The 18123-nt window shown below is 35.2% G+C and overlaps 2 protein-coding genes across 2 annotated transcripts; both read left to right on the top strand.

Moving 5' to 3' along the window:
• The first annotated feature begins 692 nt into the window (after positions 1-692).
• On the top strand, positions 693-4506 carry LOC132932948 (uncharacterized). The gene is made up of 9 exons (XM_060999291.1): positions 693-803; positions 2452-2695; positions 2792-2920; positions 3010-3224; positions 3300-3500; positions 3576-3675; positions 3747-4015; positions 4103-4268; positions 4394-4506. Exons 1-9 carry the CDS (start codon positions 768-770, stop codon positions 4504-4506), a joined length of 1473 nt encoding a protein of 490 aa, XP_060855274.1. The 5' UTR covers positions 693-767.
• Positions 4507-4821: 315 nt separating this feature from the next.
• Positions 4822-6095, top strand: LOC132932947 (uncharacterized). The gene is made up of 2 exons (XM_060999290.1): positions 4822-5927; positions 6083-6095. Exons 1-2 carry the CDS (start codon positions 4822-4824, stop codon positions 6093-6095), a joined length of 1119 nt encoding a protein of 372 aa, XP_060855273.1.
• Positions 6096-18123: the final 12028 nt, after the last annotated feature.

The following is an 18123-nucleotide window of genomic DNA, read 5'->3' as shown; positions in this document are numbered from 1 at the left end:
GGGTTGATTTTATATATTTTTTTTAAGCAAGTATTGGGTTTGCTGGGTGAGTCCCGGGGTAGACCGACAATGCACAATGTGGTCACCGTCTCCTTGATATTTGTAGTAGGCTAACCAAATTCACGGATATGGTAGACCGTATTACTTTCTACGATGTGTGTAAGTTTTAAAACGATCAGTCAAAGGGTTGATTTTATAAGATTTTTGGAATTTCTTAAAACACGATTGTACGTAATTTAAAGTTATCCCACTAAACATTCGAAGTTGCCTAACATCTCTTCGATGTATGTTTTGGGTTGCATACTGAACATCACATTGCTATGTTAATAGGACATTTTAAGGATGGCTTGTTTTAGTTGTCACCTAATTATAATTTTATAACATATCTACAACGTTCAAACTTAACTTTTTCGGAACCTAATATTGCAATGATATTAAGTCATTTTAGGGATGTTGATAAAAATCCTCATTATATTTAATACACCTATTATATAATAAGTAGTTTAATAATCGTATTTAATGGGGCCATGGGGTGGTGGTGATGTGATTCTACGTACTTCTGCTAATCCTATTTTATTATTAGAAATTATATAACGTGAGCTGTGGTGAGCATTAGGTGAGCTGTGCTGATCGTTGAGACGCGGAGTTTCATAGTTATCATTATATTGTTATTATAGTATTGTGTATTTCACATTTTCATTTTTCTCTTTTTGACTTGTGAATTAATTGTGGTTTGTGATTTGTACGACGGGGTCAACAAATTTGCAATGTCTTCAAACAGTTTAAAGAAGCAATTGCTTAAGGTAAGTTTACAAGGTAATAATATTATAATATAATAAGCACCTATCTATACCTACAGCATATATCCTGTTGAGTGAAATATAGGTAATTGTGGTCTTCATTCTTAAAATTATAAGTTTTAAGTATTTTTTACAAACATAATGGTACTAGCATCCATTATATTGTATAGGTACTAGTATTAGTATTAGTAGTAGTATTTATAATCAATGTTACTACTTATTAGTTAGGTATTTACCTATATAGTGTAAATGATAATATAGTAGTCTTGTCGAGTGCTGTCTACTGCATTTTTTTTTAAACATACATCATAATAATATGCTCTATTGTATCTAATTAAAGGACCAACTGCCCACTATGAATTCTGGAGTCTTACCAATGGACCAATTTATCTGTTTTTTATTTTTTTTCTCATCATTGTTGAATGTATTAATTAATCTCTCATCAACAAGATATTTGATAAAGAAATAGAAAATGAAAAAATACGACTATCTTGACCGCCTATTAATCTTTGGATACAAGTGTGTAGTGTATATTGGTAATATATACTACGTTTACCTTCTAATATCATGTAGTTGATTATTAACTATAATACTATTTTAAACAATTTGTAAATAATATTACATTTTTTTTTATGTGATTTTCATTTCATCTAGTTAATACTTAATAAGTTTCATGTTCAGGGTGTGATTAATCAAATGAATACTCAATATTGAGAATGGGTAGAAAATAAAAAAAAATTAAAAAAATTATTACATTGGCCCCCGAATGGTTGGAACAAACATTGAGTTGAATACTTATTAGTTATTAGGTACCTAATTATTATCTATGACTACCAATAACAATTAAGCACACTTTTAAACATATTATTTTTTAAATATTAAATATATTAAGTTCCTATACTGAAACTATTATACATTTTTTACCATTTCTGAAACTGTGGAAGGTATTGAATATAGTTAATGATAAGTATAGGTAGATAGTAGGTATGATAGTACACTTTTGTCTTTCCCAAAAACCAAATGTAAAAACATTACTATAATAAATCATGGTTACCTGTAGTTACTAATTCATAAACATTTCAGTTAATATAAAAAAGTGTGTCCGTCAAAGCATAATAACGACTGTCCGCCAATATATTAACAATATTTCCTCTCACCAAAATGTTTATCCAATGAACCCAGTACTATATCATATTAATTGAATATTATAATTGATATATGAATGAATACATACATTTAGAAATTAGGATGTATTTCAGATTTCTTAATACTAAAAAAAATAATATTCTAGGTAAGTACCTATCTAATAAGTAGTAAAACATCATTAAAAAAATATACAGATATATAAACTGCATTATTGTTTACATTTACACTATATAAAATACCCCATATCCGCGACAAGAATACCAGCAATTACCTATATGAGAAAAAGTCAGAAAGTTTTCTTAGTAAAATACTTAAATACATATTCAAACTTTAAAATATTTGTATAGTATTTTATATCTTTTTTCTTAACAGTATTTCAATATTTGCTAGGTAATTAAATACTTTTTGAGTATTTTTACAACACTGTAGAGAGTTATCTTCATACAAATATTAATGTAACATAATATAAAAATATAAAATTAATTTTTTGGTTGTGTACTATTAGGGTCGAACTTCAAAACGATGGGTAGTTGTTATATTCAAAGAAAGTAAAGACTTTAGTGTTGTACCTATTAATTGGCTTAAACTAGATTTTAATCTTGAAGATTTGAATGGATCTAATATTTCATTAGTTAATTATTGCCAATGGCCACCCTTCAAAGTGACAAGTGTTGAACTAATGAAGGCTGATGATCCAGATGATACATGGAAATCATTCAAAGTAAAAATTTTGGATGGTAAAATATATGGTAATAAATGTTTATTACCATATATTACTATATATTACTATATATATTACTATATATTAATCACTCATTTCTAATATTTAATTACTTCTTTTTTAGTGAATTTTAAAGTGGCATGGCTCAAACAAGTGGAAATTGAGTTCTCAGTTACAGAAAGTGAACAAGAAGCTCCCAAGAAAAAAAAGATACGTCTGCTAAGCTCATCTTCAGATGAAAGTCAAGTTGAAGGTATTTTGTTTTTATTTGATAGCAATGATTCTTAGTTATTACTTTTATAAGTACCAAATATTTTTAATGCCTATTTTGGTCTTCTACAGAAAGTTCTTTCTCTATAATGCCTGTAAACAGTAGAAAACATATCGAAAGCGAATATTATGAACCTAGACAGTATACTGAGTTGCAAGGAAACAAAGTACCAGATACATATTATAAACAACAAATATCAGTTCTGCCAGCTGATCAAAATCCTACCACATCTGCTCCCGGCTCAATTGATGATGATGAGTTTTCATCAAACAAAAACATAGCTCTAGTACTTAAAATACATACTTGTTATTTTAACTTCTATTGCTCATTAATATATTACCATTTGTTTTATTTTTAACAGTTGATTTCTACATCACAAACCCCAAATTGTTCTGAAACACAATTTGAGCGCAGAAACTACACAGAGTTGCAAGTAAACAATGTTCCAGTACCAGCTATATATGATCAACAAATATCCATTTTACCGGCTGTTCAAAATCCTACCCCGTCTACTTCTGGTTCAATTGATAATCAATTTTCCTCAAACAGGAACATAGATCAGGTACTTAAAATACTTGTTATTTTAATTTCTATTGCATAAACACAATATTACTACCTATTATCTTATTTTTAACAGCTAATGTATCCACTACCAACCACAAATTTCTCTACAACACATTATAAACCCTATATTGCTACAAATTCATATAATTCATTACAGAGTGATCGTGTTTTTGGTAAAAATAATATTATAATTTATTTTTTTATTTTTTATTTGACAATTATTTTTCTTGTTTTTATTGGCTAGATAACAATATAAGTACAGATCAATCACTTTCTGAAACACTGATAAAGATTCAAAAGGAACTAGTAGCTAATACTTTTATGTTGAATCGTTTGTTGTCGAAAGTTGAAGTATTAGAATCCAATTCTAAAAATAATAATATAGGGTACTCTTCAAAAACTAATCAATACATTGATTCTGATTTTTTATCACTATTTCCAATGAAGACAAAAGAAGAATTTTTATCTATTGAAGATAAAATTGTTCATGATCTTGATTTTGTTTCAAAACTGGTATTTGCTTTGCTGATGAACTATTCTTGATACATTTATCAGATTAAACTCATGTTTTTGGTATCTAAAATTATATTATCATTTTAGGAATCATTTATTAGAAGTATTGGTGGGTGTGGAACAAAAAATAATATAACAAGAGTATTACAAAAGATATTTATTGATGAATTCGCTGTTATAGCCACTTTGACTGGTCGTGGGAAGAATATATCTGTTGCTTTAGGCAGTTCCGAAATTATTAAGCTAGTTAAAAGTAACTGAGTTTGCATCATATACTTAGATAATTCAACACTCATATATTATAATTATTATTTTCTGTCATGAATCATGATCATGCATAATCTAGCTTTTGATTTATGTGGATATTATTGTTAACAGGGATAATTAAAGCAAATTCAAACAATGTATTGACAGATTCTGAATATGAAACAGTAGTAGCAAATTGGTTAAGACACGGAAATACTCGATTGGGTAGATCAAATAATAAATAATGAATATCTTTGCATACAATAATTCATATTCAACCTTTTTCTGTACATATATAGGTATATACTATGTATATAAATATGACTTAAATTCTTATTACATTTATTCATTTTATGTATTATTTTGACTTGAGTATTTGTTTTAAACTATTCCTGTTACTTATTTATCTAATAATGTTTTATTTATTTGTTTGGTTTTAGAATTGTTATACAAAAAAAAGGAAAGATATATCAGCTGTATCATCAAAATATTTCAAACAATTATTAAAAGCTGAACAACAAAAATTTGAAAAGTGTAGCCAAAGAGTAAATTCTATTAATATGAAGATAGTACCAACTGTAAGTAGTTTTAATGTAACAGGTTGTGTTAAAAATGTTACACCATGGTTACAAACATCAGTTGATATTATAACTCCTGTTGCTGAATGTTCTAAAACATTAGATCAACCAATTGCTTCAAATTATTGCATCCCTTATGTTGATAACCATAATAAATTCCAAGTAACTAATAACACACCTTTATCAATAGAAAATAATACAACACAGAATTTAAGTTTAAGTGATAAATTACGATCATTTATTGTAAAATATAAAGTATCACATAATTGTTGTAATAGTTTACTTCAAATATTACGAAGTGAAGGCCTAGAAGTCCCGAAAGATGTGAGGACATTGATGAAAACACCTAAAAATCATGAAATTGTTGCGGTTTCTGGTGGCTCGTATGTACATTTAGGTATTAAAAATATGCTACTACCTTTTTTAAGCAAGCATAATGCACAAGTATATATCACACCTCACATTTTAAAAATAGGCATAAATATTGATGGACTTCCCATAGCCAAAAGTTCCAAGAGCCAACTGTGGCCCATATTGATTTCAGTTATTAATTTTAAAGAATTACGAAATCATGTGATTCCTATAGGCATTTTTCATGGGTTTCAGAAACCCCATTCGATTGAAGAATTCCTTAATCCATTTATTATTGATTTACTAGAGATTATAGATAATGGTTTAACCGTAAATGATACATTATTTACCTTGGAAATATCTAATATATCCTGTGATGCTCCGGCAAAGGCCTTTTTACTTAATGTCAAAAGTCATAATGCTTATTTTGGATGTACATCTTGCACTGAAGAAGGGACATACCTTGAGCACCGTATGACATACCCTGGTTTAGATACACCATTGAGGACCAATGAGACTTTTAGAAATAAGACTGATGATGATTATCACAAAGGTGACAGTCCATTGATACGCCTACCAATTAATATAGTAGAAATTGTTGTATTAGATTACATGCACAATGTATGTCTGGGTGTCGTTAAACGGTTAATAGAAATGTGGGTTAAAGGCAATAAACAAGTGCGATTAGAAAAGGTGAAAAAAGAAAAGATAAACTTTGAATTAAATAATTTAAAACAGTATGTACCAGCTGAGCTTTGTCGCCTACCAAGACCATTGGACGATATTGAATATTATAAAGCGACAGAACTAAGGACATTTTTGTTATATTTTGGTCAGATAGTCTTAAAAAGCAACTTAAAAAAACAATTTTATTTTCATTTTTTGTTATTAGTATATGCAATTAAAATTTTAACGTGTGCTGATACTTGTTGTACATATAATGATTTAGCATTCCAATTTCTTAAAGAATTTGTCAGGAATTATTCAGTTCTGTATGGCTCTCATTTAATAACGTATAATGTACATAGTTTAATTCACTTACCAATGTTTGTACTCATACATGGTCCATTTGATAATTTTAGCTGTTTTCAATATGAAAATTACTTAGGTGACATAAAGAAATCAATAAAATCCATCAAATACCCTCTACAGGAAATCTTTAAAAGAATAATAGAAAAACAAAACATATTATATGGCGAACTTCCTCCTCAATTATTTTCTCAGAGCCCTGCTTTATACAATGAAATAAGACATAACATTTTTTCTCAACTTATTAAAAGTACCGACATACTTTATGAAAAATTGGTTTTACCATTTTCTAATATCTTAATAAATATTCTTAAAGAAAAAGATAAGAATATTATGTTAAATGATGGTTCAATTGTATCTGTCCATCATATTGTTCAACCCTATAAAAAAACCTGTTAAATTGCTTGTCAAACAGTTCCTTAACTATTCTGAATCAACTACTGTTCCACTATCTTCATTTAAAATTGGTGTTCATATAATTAACACTACTCAGATGTCTGAAATGTTCTGTATCAGTTTAGAAAATATTAAATTCAAGTGTTTTTTTACTAGATTATCAAGCGACTTGGCATTCAATTCATCATTATGCCATGCGGTTATTTAATTATGATACAATGCTAAATACATTTAATATATTTTGTGAACTTGTATGTAATAAAATATGATTACTTTTCAAAATTGATGTTAATTTATTTAAAATTTTATGATCCTATGTGTCCCTATTTAAATTGGAACATTTTATGCATATTATAGTTGTACATTTTGAACTGTTAAATGTGGATGTTACAAATATTGTTACTTTGTAACATCCATTAATGGTTCATAGAGGAATATGTTTTTATGCATATTACGGTTGTATTAAACTGTTATACGGATGTTAAAAAGTGATGTTTCATAGATGTTTCATGAAATACATCACTGCGGTAAAATTACAATCACAGGGATAGCTGTTTTAAACTGTTCTATGGATGTTGAAAAGTGACGTTCAAAAGATGTTTTATGAAAGACATCATTGCGGTAGAAATAAGATCACAGGGATGTTAAACGTACTTATATGGAACGCAATCTGTGATGTTACATGTTCCAAAATGACATCCTATTGACATTGCTAGAACAAAATATTGGATAGTGGGATACAGCACGCGTATGCTGATCGCTGTACCGACAATGCACAATGAGATCACCGTCTCCGTGATATTTGTAGTAGGTTCACCAAAATCACAGGCATGGTAGCTCGAAGTAGTTTCTACGATGTGTGTAAGTTTCAAATTGACAGGTCAAAGGGTTGATTTTATACGATTTTCTAAAGGGCGATTAGCTCTAGCTGGGTGAATTGAACCACCAATGCACAATGAGATCGCCGTCTCCGAGATATTTGTAGTTGGCTAACCAAACTCACAGGCATGGTAGCTCAAGGTACTTTCTACGATGTGTGTACGTTTCAAAACGATCAGTCAAAGAGTTGATTTTATATATTTTTTTTAAGCAAGTATTGGGTTTGCCGGGTGAGTCCCGGGGTAGACCGACAATGCACAATGAGGTCACCGTCTCCGTGATATTTGTAGTAGGTTCACCAAAATCAGAAGCATGGTAGCTCGAGGTACTTTTTACGATGTGTCTAAGTTTTAAAACGATCGGTCAAAGGGTTGATTTTATACGATTTTCTAAAGGGCGTTTAGCTGTGGCCGGGTGAATTGAACCACCAATGCACAATGAGATCGCCGTCTCCGAGATATTTGTAGTAGGTTCACCAAAATTACAGGCATGGTAGCTCGAGGTACTTTCTACGATATGTGTAAGTTTCAAAACGACAAGTCAAAGGGTTGATTTTATACGATTTTCTAAAGGGCGATTAGCTGTAGCTCGAGGTAATTTCTACGATGTGTGTACGTTTCAAAACGATCGGTCAAAGGGTTGATTTTATATATTTTTTTTAAGCATGTATTGGGTTTGCCAGGTGAGTCCCGGGGTAGACCGACAATGCACAATGTGGTCACGGTCTGCTTGATATTTGTAGTAGGGTAACTAAATTCACCGGTATGGTATACCGTATTACTTTCAACGATGTGTGTAAGTTTTAAAACGATCAATCAAAGGGTTGATTTTATACGATTTTCTAAAGGGCGATTAGCTCTAGCCGGGTGAATTGAACCACCAATGCACAATGAGATCGCCGTCTCCGAGATATTTGTAGTTGGCTAACCAAACTCACAGGCATGGTAGCTCGAGGTTTTTTCTACGATGTGTGTAAGTTTCAAAACGACAAGTCAAAGGGTTGATTTTATAAGATTTTTGGAATTTTTTAAAACACGATTGTACGTAATTTAAAGTTATACAGCACGCGTATGCTGATCGCTGTACCGACAATGCACAATGAGATCGCCGTCTCCGTGATAATTGTAGTAGGTTCACCAAAATCACAGGCATTGTAGCTCGAGGTACTTTCTACGATATGTGTAAGTTTCAAACCGACAGGTAAAAGGGGTGATTTTATAAGATTTTTGGAATTTTTTAAAACACGATTGTACGTAATTTAAAGTTATACAGCACGCGTATGCTGATCGCTGTACCGACAATGCACAATGAAATCGCCGTCTCCGAGATATTTGTAGTTGGCTAACCAAACTCACAGGCATGATAGCTCGAGGTACTTTCTACGATTTGTGTACGTTTCAAAACGATCGGTCAAAGGGTTGATATTATATATTTTTTTTAAGCAAGTATTGGGTTTGCCGGGTGAGTCCCGGGGTAGACCGACAATGCACAATGTGGTCACCGTCTGCTTCATATTTGTAGTAGGTTAACTAAATTCAAGGGTATGGTATACCGTATTATTTTCTACGATGTGTGTAAGTTTTAAAACGATCGGTCAAAGGGTTGATTTTATATATTTTTTTTAAGCAAGTATTGGGTTTGCCAGGTGAGTCCCGGGGTAGACCGACAATGCTCAATGAGGTCACCGTCTCCGTGATATTTGTAGTAGGTTCACCAAAATCAGAAGCATGGTAGGTCGAGGTACTTTTTACGATGTGTCTAAGTTTTAAAACGATCGGTCAAAGGGTTGATTTTATACGATTTTCTAAACGGTGTTTAGCTGTGGCCGGGTGAATTGAACCACCAATGCACAATGAGATCGCCGTCTCCGAGATAATTGTAGTTGGCTAACCAAACTCACAGGCATGGTAGCTCAAGGTACTTTCTACGATGTGTGTACGTTTCAAAACGATCAGTCAAAGGGTTGATTTTATACGATTTTCTAAAGGGCGTTTAGCTGTTGCCGGGTGAATACATCATTAGACCACCAATGCACAATGAGATCGCCGTCTCCGAGATATTTGTAGTAGGTTCACCAAAATCAGAAGCATGGGAGGTCGAGGTACTTTTTACGATGTGTGTAAGTTTCAAAACGATCGGTCAAAGGGTTGATTTTATATATTTTTTTTAAGCAAGTATTGGGTTTGCTGGGTGAGTCCCGGGGTAGACCGACAATGCACAATGTGGTCACCGTCTCCTTGATATTTGTAGTAGGCTAACCAAATTCACGGATATGGTAGACCGTATTACTTTCTACGATGTGTGTAAGTTTTAAAACGATCAGTCAAAGGGTTGATTTTATAAGATTTTTGGAATTTCTTAAAACACGATTGTACGTAATTTAAAGTTATACAGCACGCGTATGCTGATCGCTGTACCGACAATGCACAATGAGATCACCGTCTCCGTGATATTTGTAGTAGGTTCACCAAAATCACAGGCATGGTAGCTCGAAGTAGTTTCTACGATGTGTGTAAGTTTCAAATTGACAGGTCAAAGGGTTGATTTTATACGATTTTCTAAAGGGCGATTAGCTCTAGCTGGGTGAATTGAACCACCAATGCACAATGAGATCGCCGTCTCCGAGATATTTGTAGTTGGCTAACCAAACTCACAGGCATGGTAGCTCGAGGTTTTTTCTACGATGTGTGTAAGTTTCAAAACGAAAAGTCAAAGGGTTGATTTTATAAGATTTTTGGAATTTTTTAAAACACGATTGTACGTCATTTATAGTAATACATCACGCGTATGCTGATCGCTGTACCGACAATGCACAATGAGATCGCCGTCTCCGTGATATTTGAAGTAGATTCACCAAAATTACAGGCATGGTAGCTCGAGGTACTTTCTACGTTGTGTGTAAGTTTCAAAACGATCAGTCAAAGGGTTGATTTTATACGATTTTCTAAAGGGCGTTTAGCTGTTGCCGGGTGAATACATCATTAGACCACCAATGCACAATGAGATCGCCGTCTCCGAGAAATTTGTAATTGATTAACCAAACTCACAGGCATGGTAGCTCGAGGTACTTTCCACGATGTGTGTAAGTTTCAAAACGATCGGTCAAAGGGTTGATTTTATACGATTTTCTAAAGGGCGATTAGCTGTGGCCGGGTGAATTGAACCACCAATGCACAATGAGATCGCTGTCTCCGAGATATTTGTAGTTGGCTAACCAAACTCACAGGCTTGGTAGCTCGAGGTACTTTCTACGATGTGTGTACGTTTCAAAACGATCGGTCAAAGGGTTGATTTTATATATTTTTTTTAAGCAAGTATTGGGTTTGCCGGGTGAGTCCCGGGATAGACCGACAATGCACAATGTGGTCACCGTCTGCTTGATATTTGTAGTAGGCTAACTAAATTCACGGGTATGGTATACCGTATTACTTTCAACGATGTGTGTAAGTTTTAAAACGATCAATCAAAGGGTTCATTTTATACGATTTTCTAAAGGGCGATTAGCTCTGGCCAGGTGAATTGAACCACCAATTTACAATGGGATCGCCGTCTCCGCGATATTTATAGTAGGTTCACCAAAATCACAGGCATGGTAGCTCGAGGTACTTTCTACGATGTATGTAAGTTTCAAAACGACAGGTCAAAGGGTTGATTTTATATATTTTTTTTAAGCAAGTATTGGGTTTGCCGGGTGAGTCCCGGGGTAGACCGACAATGCACAATGTGGTCACCGTCTCCTTGATATTTGTAGTAGGCTAACTAAATTCACGGGTATGGTAGACCGTATTACTTTCTACGATGTGTGTAAGTTTTATAATGATCAGTCAAAGGGTTGATTTTATATATTTTTTTTAAGCAAGTATTGGGTTTGCTGGGTGAGTCCCGGGGTAGACCGAGAATGCACAATGTGGTCACCGTCTCCGTAATATATTTTGTAGTAGGTTCACCAAAATCACAGGCATGGTAGCTCGAGGTACTCTCTACAATGTGCGTAAGTTTCAAAACGACAAGTCAAAGGGTTGATTTTATACGATTTTCTAAAGGGCGATTAGCTGTGGCCGGGTGAATTGAACCACCAATGCACAATGAGATCGCTGTCTCCGAGATATTTGTAGTTGGCTAACTAAATTCACGGGTATGGTAGACCGTATTACTTTCTACGATGTGTGTAAGTTTTAAAATGATCAGTCAAAGGGTTGATTTTATACGATTTTTGGAAATTTTTGAAAACACGATTGTACGTAATTTATAGTTATACAGCACGCGTATGCTGATCGCTGTACCGACAATGCACAATGAGATCACCGTCTCCGTGATATTTGTAGTAGGTTCACCAAAATCACAGGCATTGTAGCTCGAGGTACTTTCTATGATATGTGTAAGTTTCAAAACGACAGGTCAAAGGGGTGATTTTATAAGATTTTTGGAATTTTTTAAAACACGATTGTACGTCATTTAAAGTTATACAGCACGCGTATGCTGATCGCTGTACCGACAATGCACAATGAGATCACCGTCCCCGCGATATTTGTAGTAGGTTCACCAAAATCACAGGCATGGTAGCTCGAGGTACTTTCTACGATGTATGTAAGTTTCAAAACGACAGGTCAAAGGGTTGATTTTATATATTTTTTTTAAGCAAGTATAGGGTTTGCTGGGTGAGTCCCGGGGTAGACCGACAATGCACAATGTGGTCACCGTCTCCTTGATATTTGTAGTAGGCTAACTAAATTCACGGGTATGGTAGACCGTATTACTTTCTACGATGTGTGTAAGTTTTATAATGATCAGTCAAAGGGTTGATTTTATATATTTTTTTTAAGCAAGTATTGGGTTTGCTGGGTGAGTCCCGGGGTAGACCGAGAATGCACAATGTGGTCACCGTCTCCGTAATATATTTTGTAGTAGGTTCACCAAAATCACAGGCATGGTAGCTCGAGGTACTCTCTACAATGTGTGTAAGTTTCAAAACGACAGGTCAAAGGGTTGATATTATATATTTTTTTTAAGCAAGTATTAGGTTTGCCGGGTGAGTCCCGGGGTAGACCGACAATGCACAATGTGGTCACCGTCTCCTTGATATTTGTAGTAGGCTAACTAAATTCACGGGTATGGTAGACTGTATTACTTTCTACGATGTGTGTAAGTTTCAAAACGACAGGTCAAAGGGTTGATTTTATAAGATTTTTGGAATTTTTTAAAACACGATTGTACGTAGTTTATAGTTATACAACACGCGTATGGTGATCGCTGTACCGACAATTTACAATGAGATCACCGTCTCCGTGATATTTGTAGTAGGTTCACCAAAATCACAGGCATGGTAGATCAAGGTACTTTCTACGATGTGTGTAAGTTTCAAAACGACAGGTCAAAGGGTTGATTTTATATATTTTTTTTAAGCAAGTATTGGGTTTGCTGGGTGAGTCCCGGGGTAGACCGAGAATGCACAATGTGGTCACCGTCTCCGTAATATATTTTGTAGTAGGTTCACCAAAATCACAGGCATGGTAGATCAAGGTACTTTCTACGATGTGTGTAAGTTTCAAAACGACAGGTCAAAGGGTTGATTTTATATATTTTTTTTAAGCAAGTATTGGGTTTGCTGGGTGAGTCCCGGGGTAGACCGAGAATGCACAATGTGGTCACCGTCTCCGTAATATATTTTGTAGTAGGTTCACCACAATCACAGGCATGGTAGATCAAGGTACTTTCTACGATGTGTGTAAGTTTCAAAACGACAGGTCAAAGGGTTGATTTTATATATTTTTTTTAAGCAAGTATTTGGTTTGCTGGGTGAGTCCCGGGGTAGACCGAGAATGCACAATGTGGTCACCGTCTCCGTAACATATTTTGTAGTAGGTTCACCAAAATCACAGGCATGGTAGATCAAGGTACTTTCTACGATGTGTGTAAGTTTCAAAACGACAGGTCAAAGGGTTGATTTTATATATTTTTTTTAAGCAAGTATTGGGTTTGCTGGGTGAGTCCCGGGGTAGACCGAGAATGCACAATGTGGTCACCGTCTCCGTAATATATTTTGTAGTAGGTTCACCAAAATCACAGGCATGGTAGCTCGAGGTACTCTCTACAATGTGTGTAAGTTTCAAAACGACAGGTCAAAGGGTTGATATTATATATTTTTTTTAAGCAAGTATTAGGTTTGCCGGGTGAGTCCCGGGGTAGACCGACAATGCACAATGTGGTCACCGTCTCCTTGATATTTGTAGTAGGCTAACTAAATTCACGGGTATGGTAGACCGTATTACTTTCTACGATGTGTGTAAGTTTTAAAATGATCAGTCAAAGGGTTGGTTTTATACGATTTTTGGAATTTTTTAAAACACGATTGTACGTCATTTAAAGTTATACAGCACGCGTATGCTGATCGCTGTACCGACAATGCACAATGAGATCACCGACTCCGCGATATTTGTAGTAGGTTCACCAAAATCACAGGCATGGTAGCTCGAGGTACTTTCTACGATGTATGTAAGTTTCAAAACGACAGGTCAAAGGGTTGATTTTATATATTTTTTTTAAGCAAGTATTGGGTTTGCTGGGTGAGTCCCGGGGTAGACCGACAATGCACAATGTGGTCACCGTCTCCTTGATATTTGTAGTAGGCTAACTAAATTCACGGGTATGGTAGACCGTATTACTTTCTACGATGTGTGTAAGTTTTAAAATGATCAGTCAAAGGGTTGATTTTATACGATTTTTGGAAATTTTTGAAAACACGATTGTACGTAATTTATAGTTATACAGCACGCGTATGCTGATCGCTGTACTGACAATGCACAATGAGATCACCGTCTCCGTGATATTTGTAGTAGGTTCACCAAAATCACAGGCATGTCAGCTCGAGGTGTTTTTTACGATGTGTGTAAGTTTCAAAACGACAGGTCAAAGGGTTGATTTTATAAGATTTTTGGAATTTTTTAAAACACGATTGTACGTAATTTATAGTTATACAACACGCGTATGGTGATCGCTGTACCGACAATTTACAATGAGATCACCGTCTCCGTGATATTTTTAGTAGGTTCACCAAAATCACAGGCATGGTAGATCAAGGTACTTTCTACGATGTGTGTAAGTTTCAAAACGACAGGTCAAAGTGTTGATTTTATATATTTTTTTTAAGCAAGTATTGGGTTTGCTGGGTGAGCCCCGGGGTAGACCGAGAATGCACAATGTGGTCACCGTCTCCGTAATATATTTTGTAGTAGGTTCACCAAAATCACAGGCATGGTAGATCAAGGTACTTTCTACGATGTGTGTAAGTTTCAAAACGACAGGTCAAAGGGTTGATTTTATATATTTTTTTTAAGCAAGTATTGGGTTTGCTTGGTGAGTCCCGGGGTAGACCGAGAATGCACAATGTGGTCACCGTCTCCGTAATATATTTTGTAGTAGGTTCACCAAAATCACAGGCATGGTAGCTCGAGGTACTCTCTACAATGTGTGTAAGTTTCAAAACGACAAGTCAAAGGGTTGATTTTATACGATTTTCTAAAGGGCGAATAGCTGTGGCCGGGTGAATTGAACCACCAATGCACAATGAGATCGCTGTCTCCGAGATATTTGTAGTTGGCTAACCAAACTCACAGGCATGGTAGCTCGAGGTACTTTCTACGATGTGTGTACGTTTCAAAACGATCGGTCAAAGGGTTGATTTTATATATTTTTTTTAAGCAAGTATTAGGTTTGCCGGGTGAGTCCCGGGGTAGACCGACAATGCACAATGTGGTCACCGTCTCCTTGATATTTGTAGTAGGCTAACTAAATTCACGGGCATGGTAGACCGTATTACTTTCTACGATGTGTGTAAGTTTTAAAATGATCAGTCAAAGGGTTGATTTTATACGATTTTTGGAAATTTTTGAAAACATGATTGTACGTAATTTATAGTTATACAGCACGCGTATGCTGATCGCTGTACCGACAATGCACAATGAGATCACCGTCCCCGTGATATTTGTAGTAGGTTCACCAAAATCACAGGCATGTCAGCTCGAGGTGTTTTTTACGATGTGTGTAAGTTTCAAAACGACAGGTCAAAGGGTTGATTTTATAAGATTTTTGGAATTTTTTAAAACACGATTGTACGTAATTTATAGTTATACAGCACGCGTATGCTGATCGCTGTACCGACAATGCACAATGAGATCACCGTCTCCGTGATATTTGTAGTAGGTTCACCAAAATCACAGGCATTGTAGCTCGAGGTACTTTCTATGATATGTGTAAGTTTCAAAACGACAGGTCAAAGGGGTGATTTTATAAGATTTTTGGAATTTTTTAAAACACGATTGTACGTCATTTAAAGTTATACAGCACGCGTATGCTGATCGCTGTACCGACAATGCACAATGAGATCACCGTCCCCGCGATATTTGTAGTAGGTTCACCAAAATCACAGGCATGGTAGCTCGAGGTACTTTCTACGATGTATGTAAGTTTCAAAACGACAGGTCAAAGGGTTGATTTTATATATTTTTTTTAAGCAAGTATAGGGTTTGCTGGGTGAGTCCCGGGGTAGACCGACAATGCACAATGTGGTCACCGTCTCCGTAATATATTTTGTAGTAGGTTCACCAAAATCACAGGCATGGTAGCTCGAGGTACTCTCTACAATGTGTGTAAGTTTCAAAACGACAGGTCAAAGGGTTGATATTATATATTTTTTTTAAGCAAGTATTAGGTTTGCCGGGTGAGTCCCGGGGTAGACCGACAATGCACAATGTGGTCACCGTCTCCTTGATATTTGTAGTAGGCTAACTAAATTCACGGGTATGGTAGACTGTATTACTTTCTACGATGTGTGTAAGTTTCAAAACGACAGGTCAAAGAGTTGATTTTATAAGATTTTTGGAATTTTTTAAAACACGATTGTACGTAATTTATAGTTATACAACACGCGTATGGTGATCGCTGTACCGACAATTTACAATGAGATCACCGTCTCCGTGATATTTGTAGTAGGTTCACCAAAATCACAGGCATGGTAGATCAAGGTACTTTCTACGATGTGTGTAAGTTTCAAAACGACAGGTCAAAGGGTTGATTTTATATATTTTTTTTAAGCAAGTATTGGGTTTGCTGGGTGAGTCCCGGGGTAGACCGAGAATGCACAATGTGGTCACCGTCTCCGTAATATATTTTGTAGTAGGTTCACCAAAATCACAGGCATGGTAGATCAAGGTACTTTCTACGATGTGTGTAAGTTTCAAAACGACAGGTCAAAGGGTTGATTTTATATATTTTTTTTAAGCAAGTATTGGGTTTGCTGGGTGAGTCCCGGGGTAGACCGAGAATGCACAATGTGGTCACCGTCTCCGTAATATATTTTGTAGTAGGTTCACCAAAATCACAGGCATGTCAGCTCGAGGTGTTTTTTACGATGTGTGTAAGTTTCAAAACGACAGGTCAAAGGGTTGATTTTATAAGATTTTTGGAATTTTTTAAAACACGATTGTACGTAATTTATAGTTATACAACACGCGTATGGTGATCGCTGTACCGACAATTTACAATGAGATCACCGTCTCCGTGATATTTTTAGTAGGTTCACCAAAATCACAGGCATGGTAGATCAAGGTACTTTCTACGATGTGTGTAAGTTTCAAAACGACAGGTCAAAGTGTTGATTTTATATATTTTTTTTTAAGCAAGTATTGGGTTTGCTGGGTGAGCCCCGGGGTAGACCGAGAATGCACAATGTGGTCACCGTCTCCGTAATATATTTTGTAGTAGGTTCACCAAAATCACAGGCATGGTAGATCAAGGTACTTTCTACGATGTGTGTAAGTTTCAAAACGACAGGTCAAAGGGTTGATTTTATATATTTTTTTTAAGCAAGTATTGGGTTTGCTTGGTGAGTCCCGGGGTAGACCGAGAATGCACAATGTGGTCACCGTCTCCGTAATATATTTTGTAGTAGGTTCACCAAAATCACAGGCATGGTAGCTCGAGGTACTCTCTACAATGTGTGTAAGTTTCAAAACGACAGGTCAAAGGGTTGATATTATATATTTTTTTTAAGCAAGTATTAGGTTTGCCGGGTGAGTCCCGGGGTAGACCGACAATGCACAATGTGGTCACCGTCTCCTTGATATTTGTAGTAGGCTAACTAAATTCACGGGTATGGTAGACCGTATTACTTTCTACGATGTGTGTAAGTTTTAAAATGATCAGTCAAAGGGTTGATTTTATACGATTTTTGGAATTTTTTAAAACACGATTGTACGTCATTTAAAGTTATACAGCACGCGTATGCTGATCGCTGTACCGACAATGCACAATGAGATCACCGACTCCGCGATATTTGTAGTAGGTTCACCAAAATCACAGGCATGGTAGCTCGAGGTACTTTCTACGATGTATGTAAGTTTCAAAACGACAGGTCAAAGGGTTGATTTTATATATTTTTTTTAAGCAAGTATTGGGTTTGCTGGGTGAGTCCCGGGGTAGACCGACAATGCACAATGTGGTCACCGTCTCCTTGATATTTGTAGTAGGCTAACTAAATTCACGGGTATGGTAGACCGTATTACTTTCTACGATGTGTGTAAGTTTTAAAATGATCAGTCAAAGGGTTGATTTTATACGATTTTTGGAAATTTT

This window comes from Metopolophium dirhodum, chromosome 1, assembly GCF_019925205.1.
Source record: "Metopolophium dirhodum isolate CAU chromosome 1, ASM1992520v1, whole genome shotgun sequence".
Lineage (NCBI taxonomy): Eukaryota > Metazoa > Arthropoda > Insecta > Hemiptera > Aphididae > Metopolophium > Metopolophium dirhodum.
The sequence above is the reverse complement of the archived record's forward strand: the minus strand, read 5'-3'. Positions and strand labels throughout refer to the sequence as shown.

Coding starts and splice junctions, on each gene's coding strand:
- LOC132932948 (XM_060999291.1), top strand. CDS start 768: ATGTCTTCAAACAGTTTAAAGAAGCAATTGCTTAAG. Junction 2,696..2,791: donor TTTGGATGGTAAAATATATG/GTAATAAATGTT, acceptor CTTCTTTTTTAG/TGAATTTTAAAGTGGCATGG. Junction 2,921..3,009: donor AGATGAAAGTCAAGTTGAAG/GTATTTTGTTTT, acceptor GGTCTTCTACAG/AAAGTTCTTTCTCTATAATG.
- LOC132932947 (XM_060999290.1), top strand. CDS start 4,822: ATGAAGATAGTACCAACTGTAAGTAGTTTTAATGTAACAGGTTGTGTT.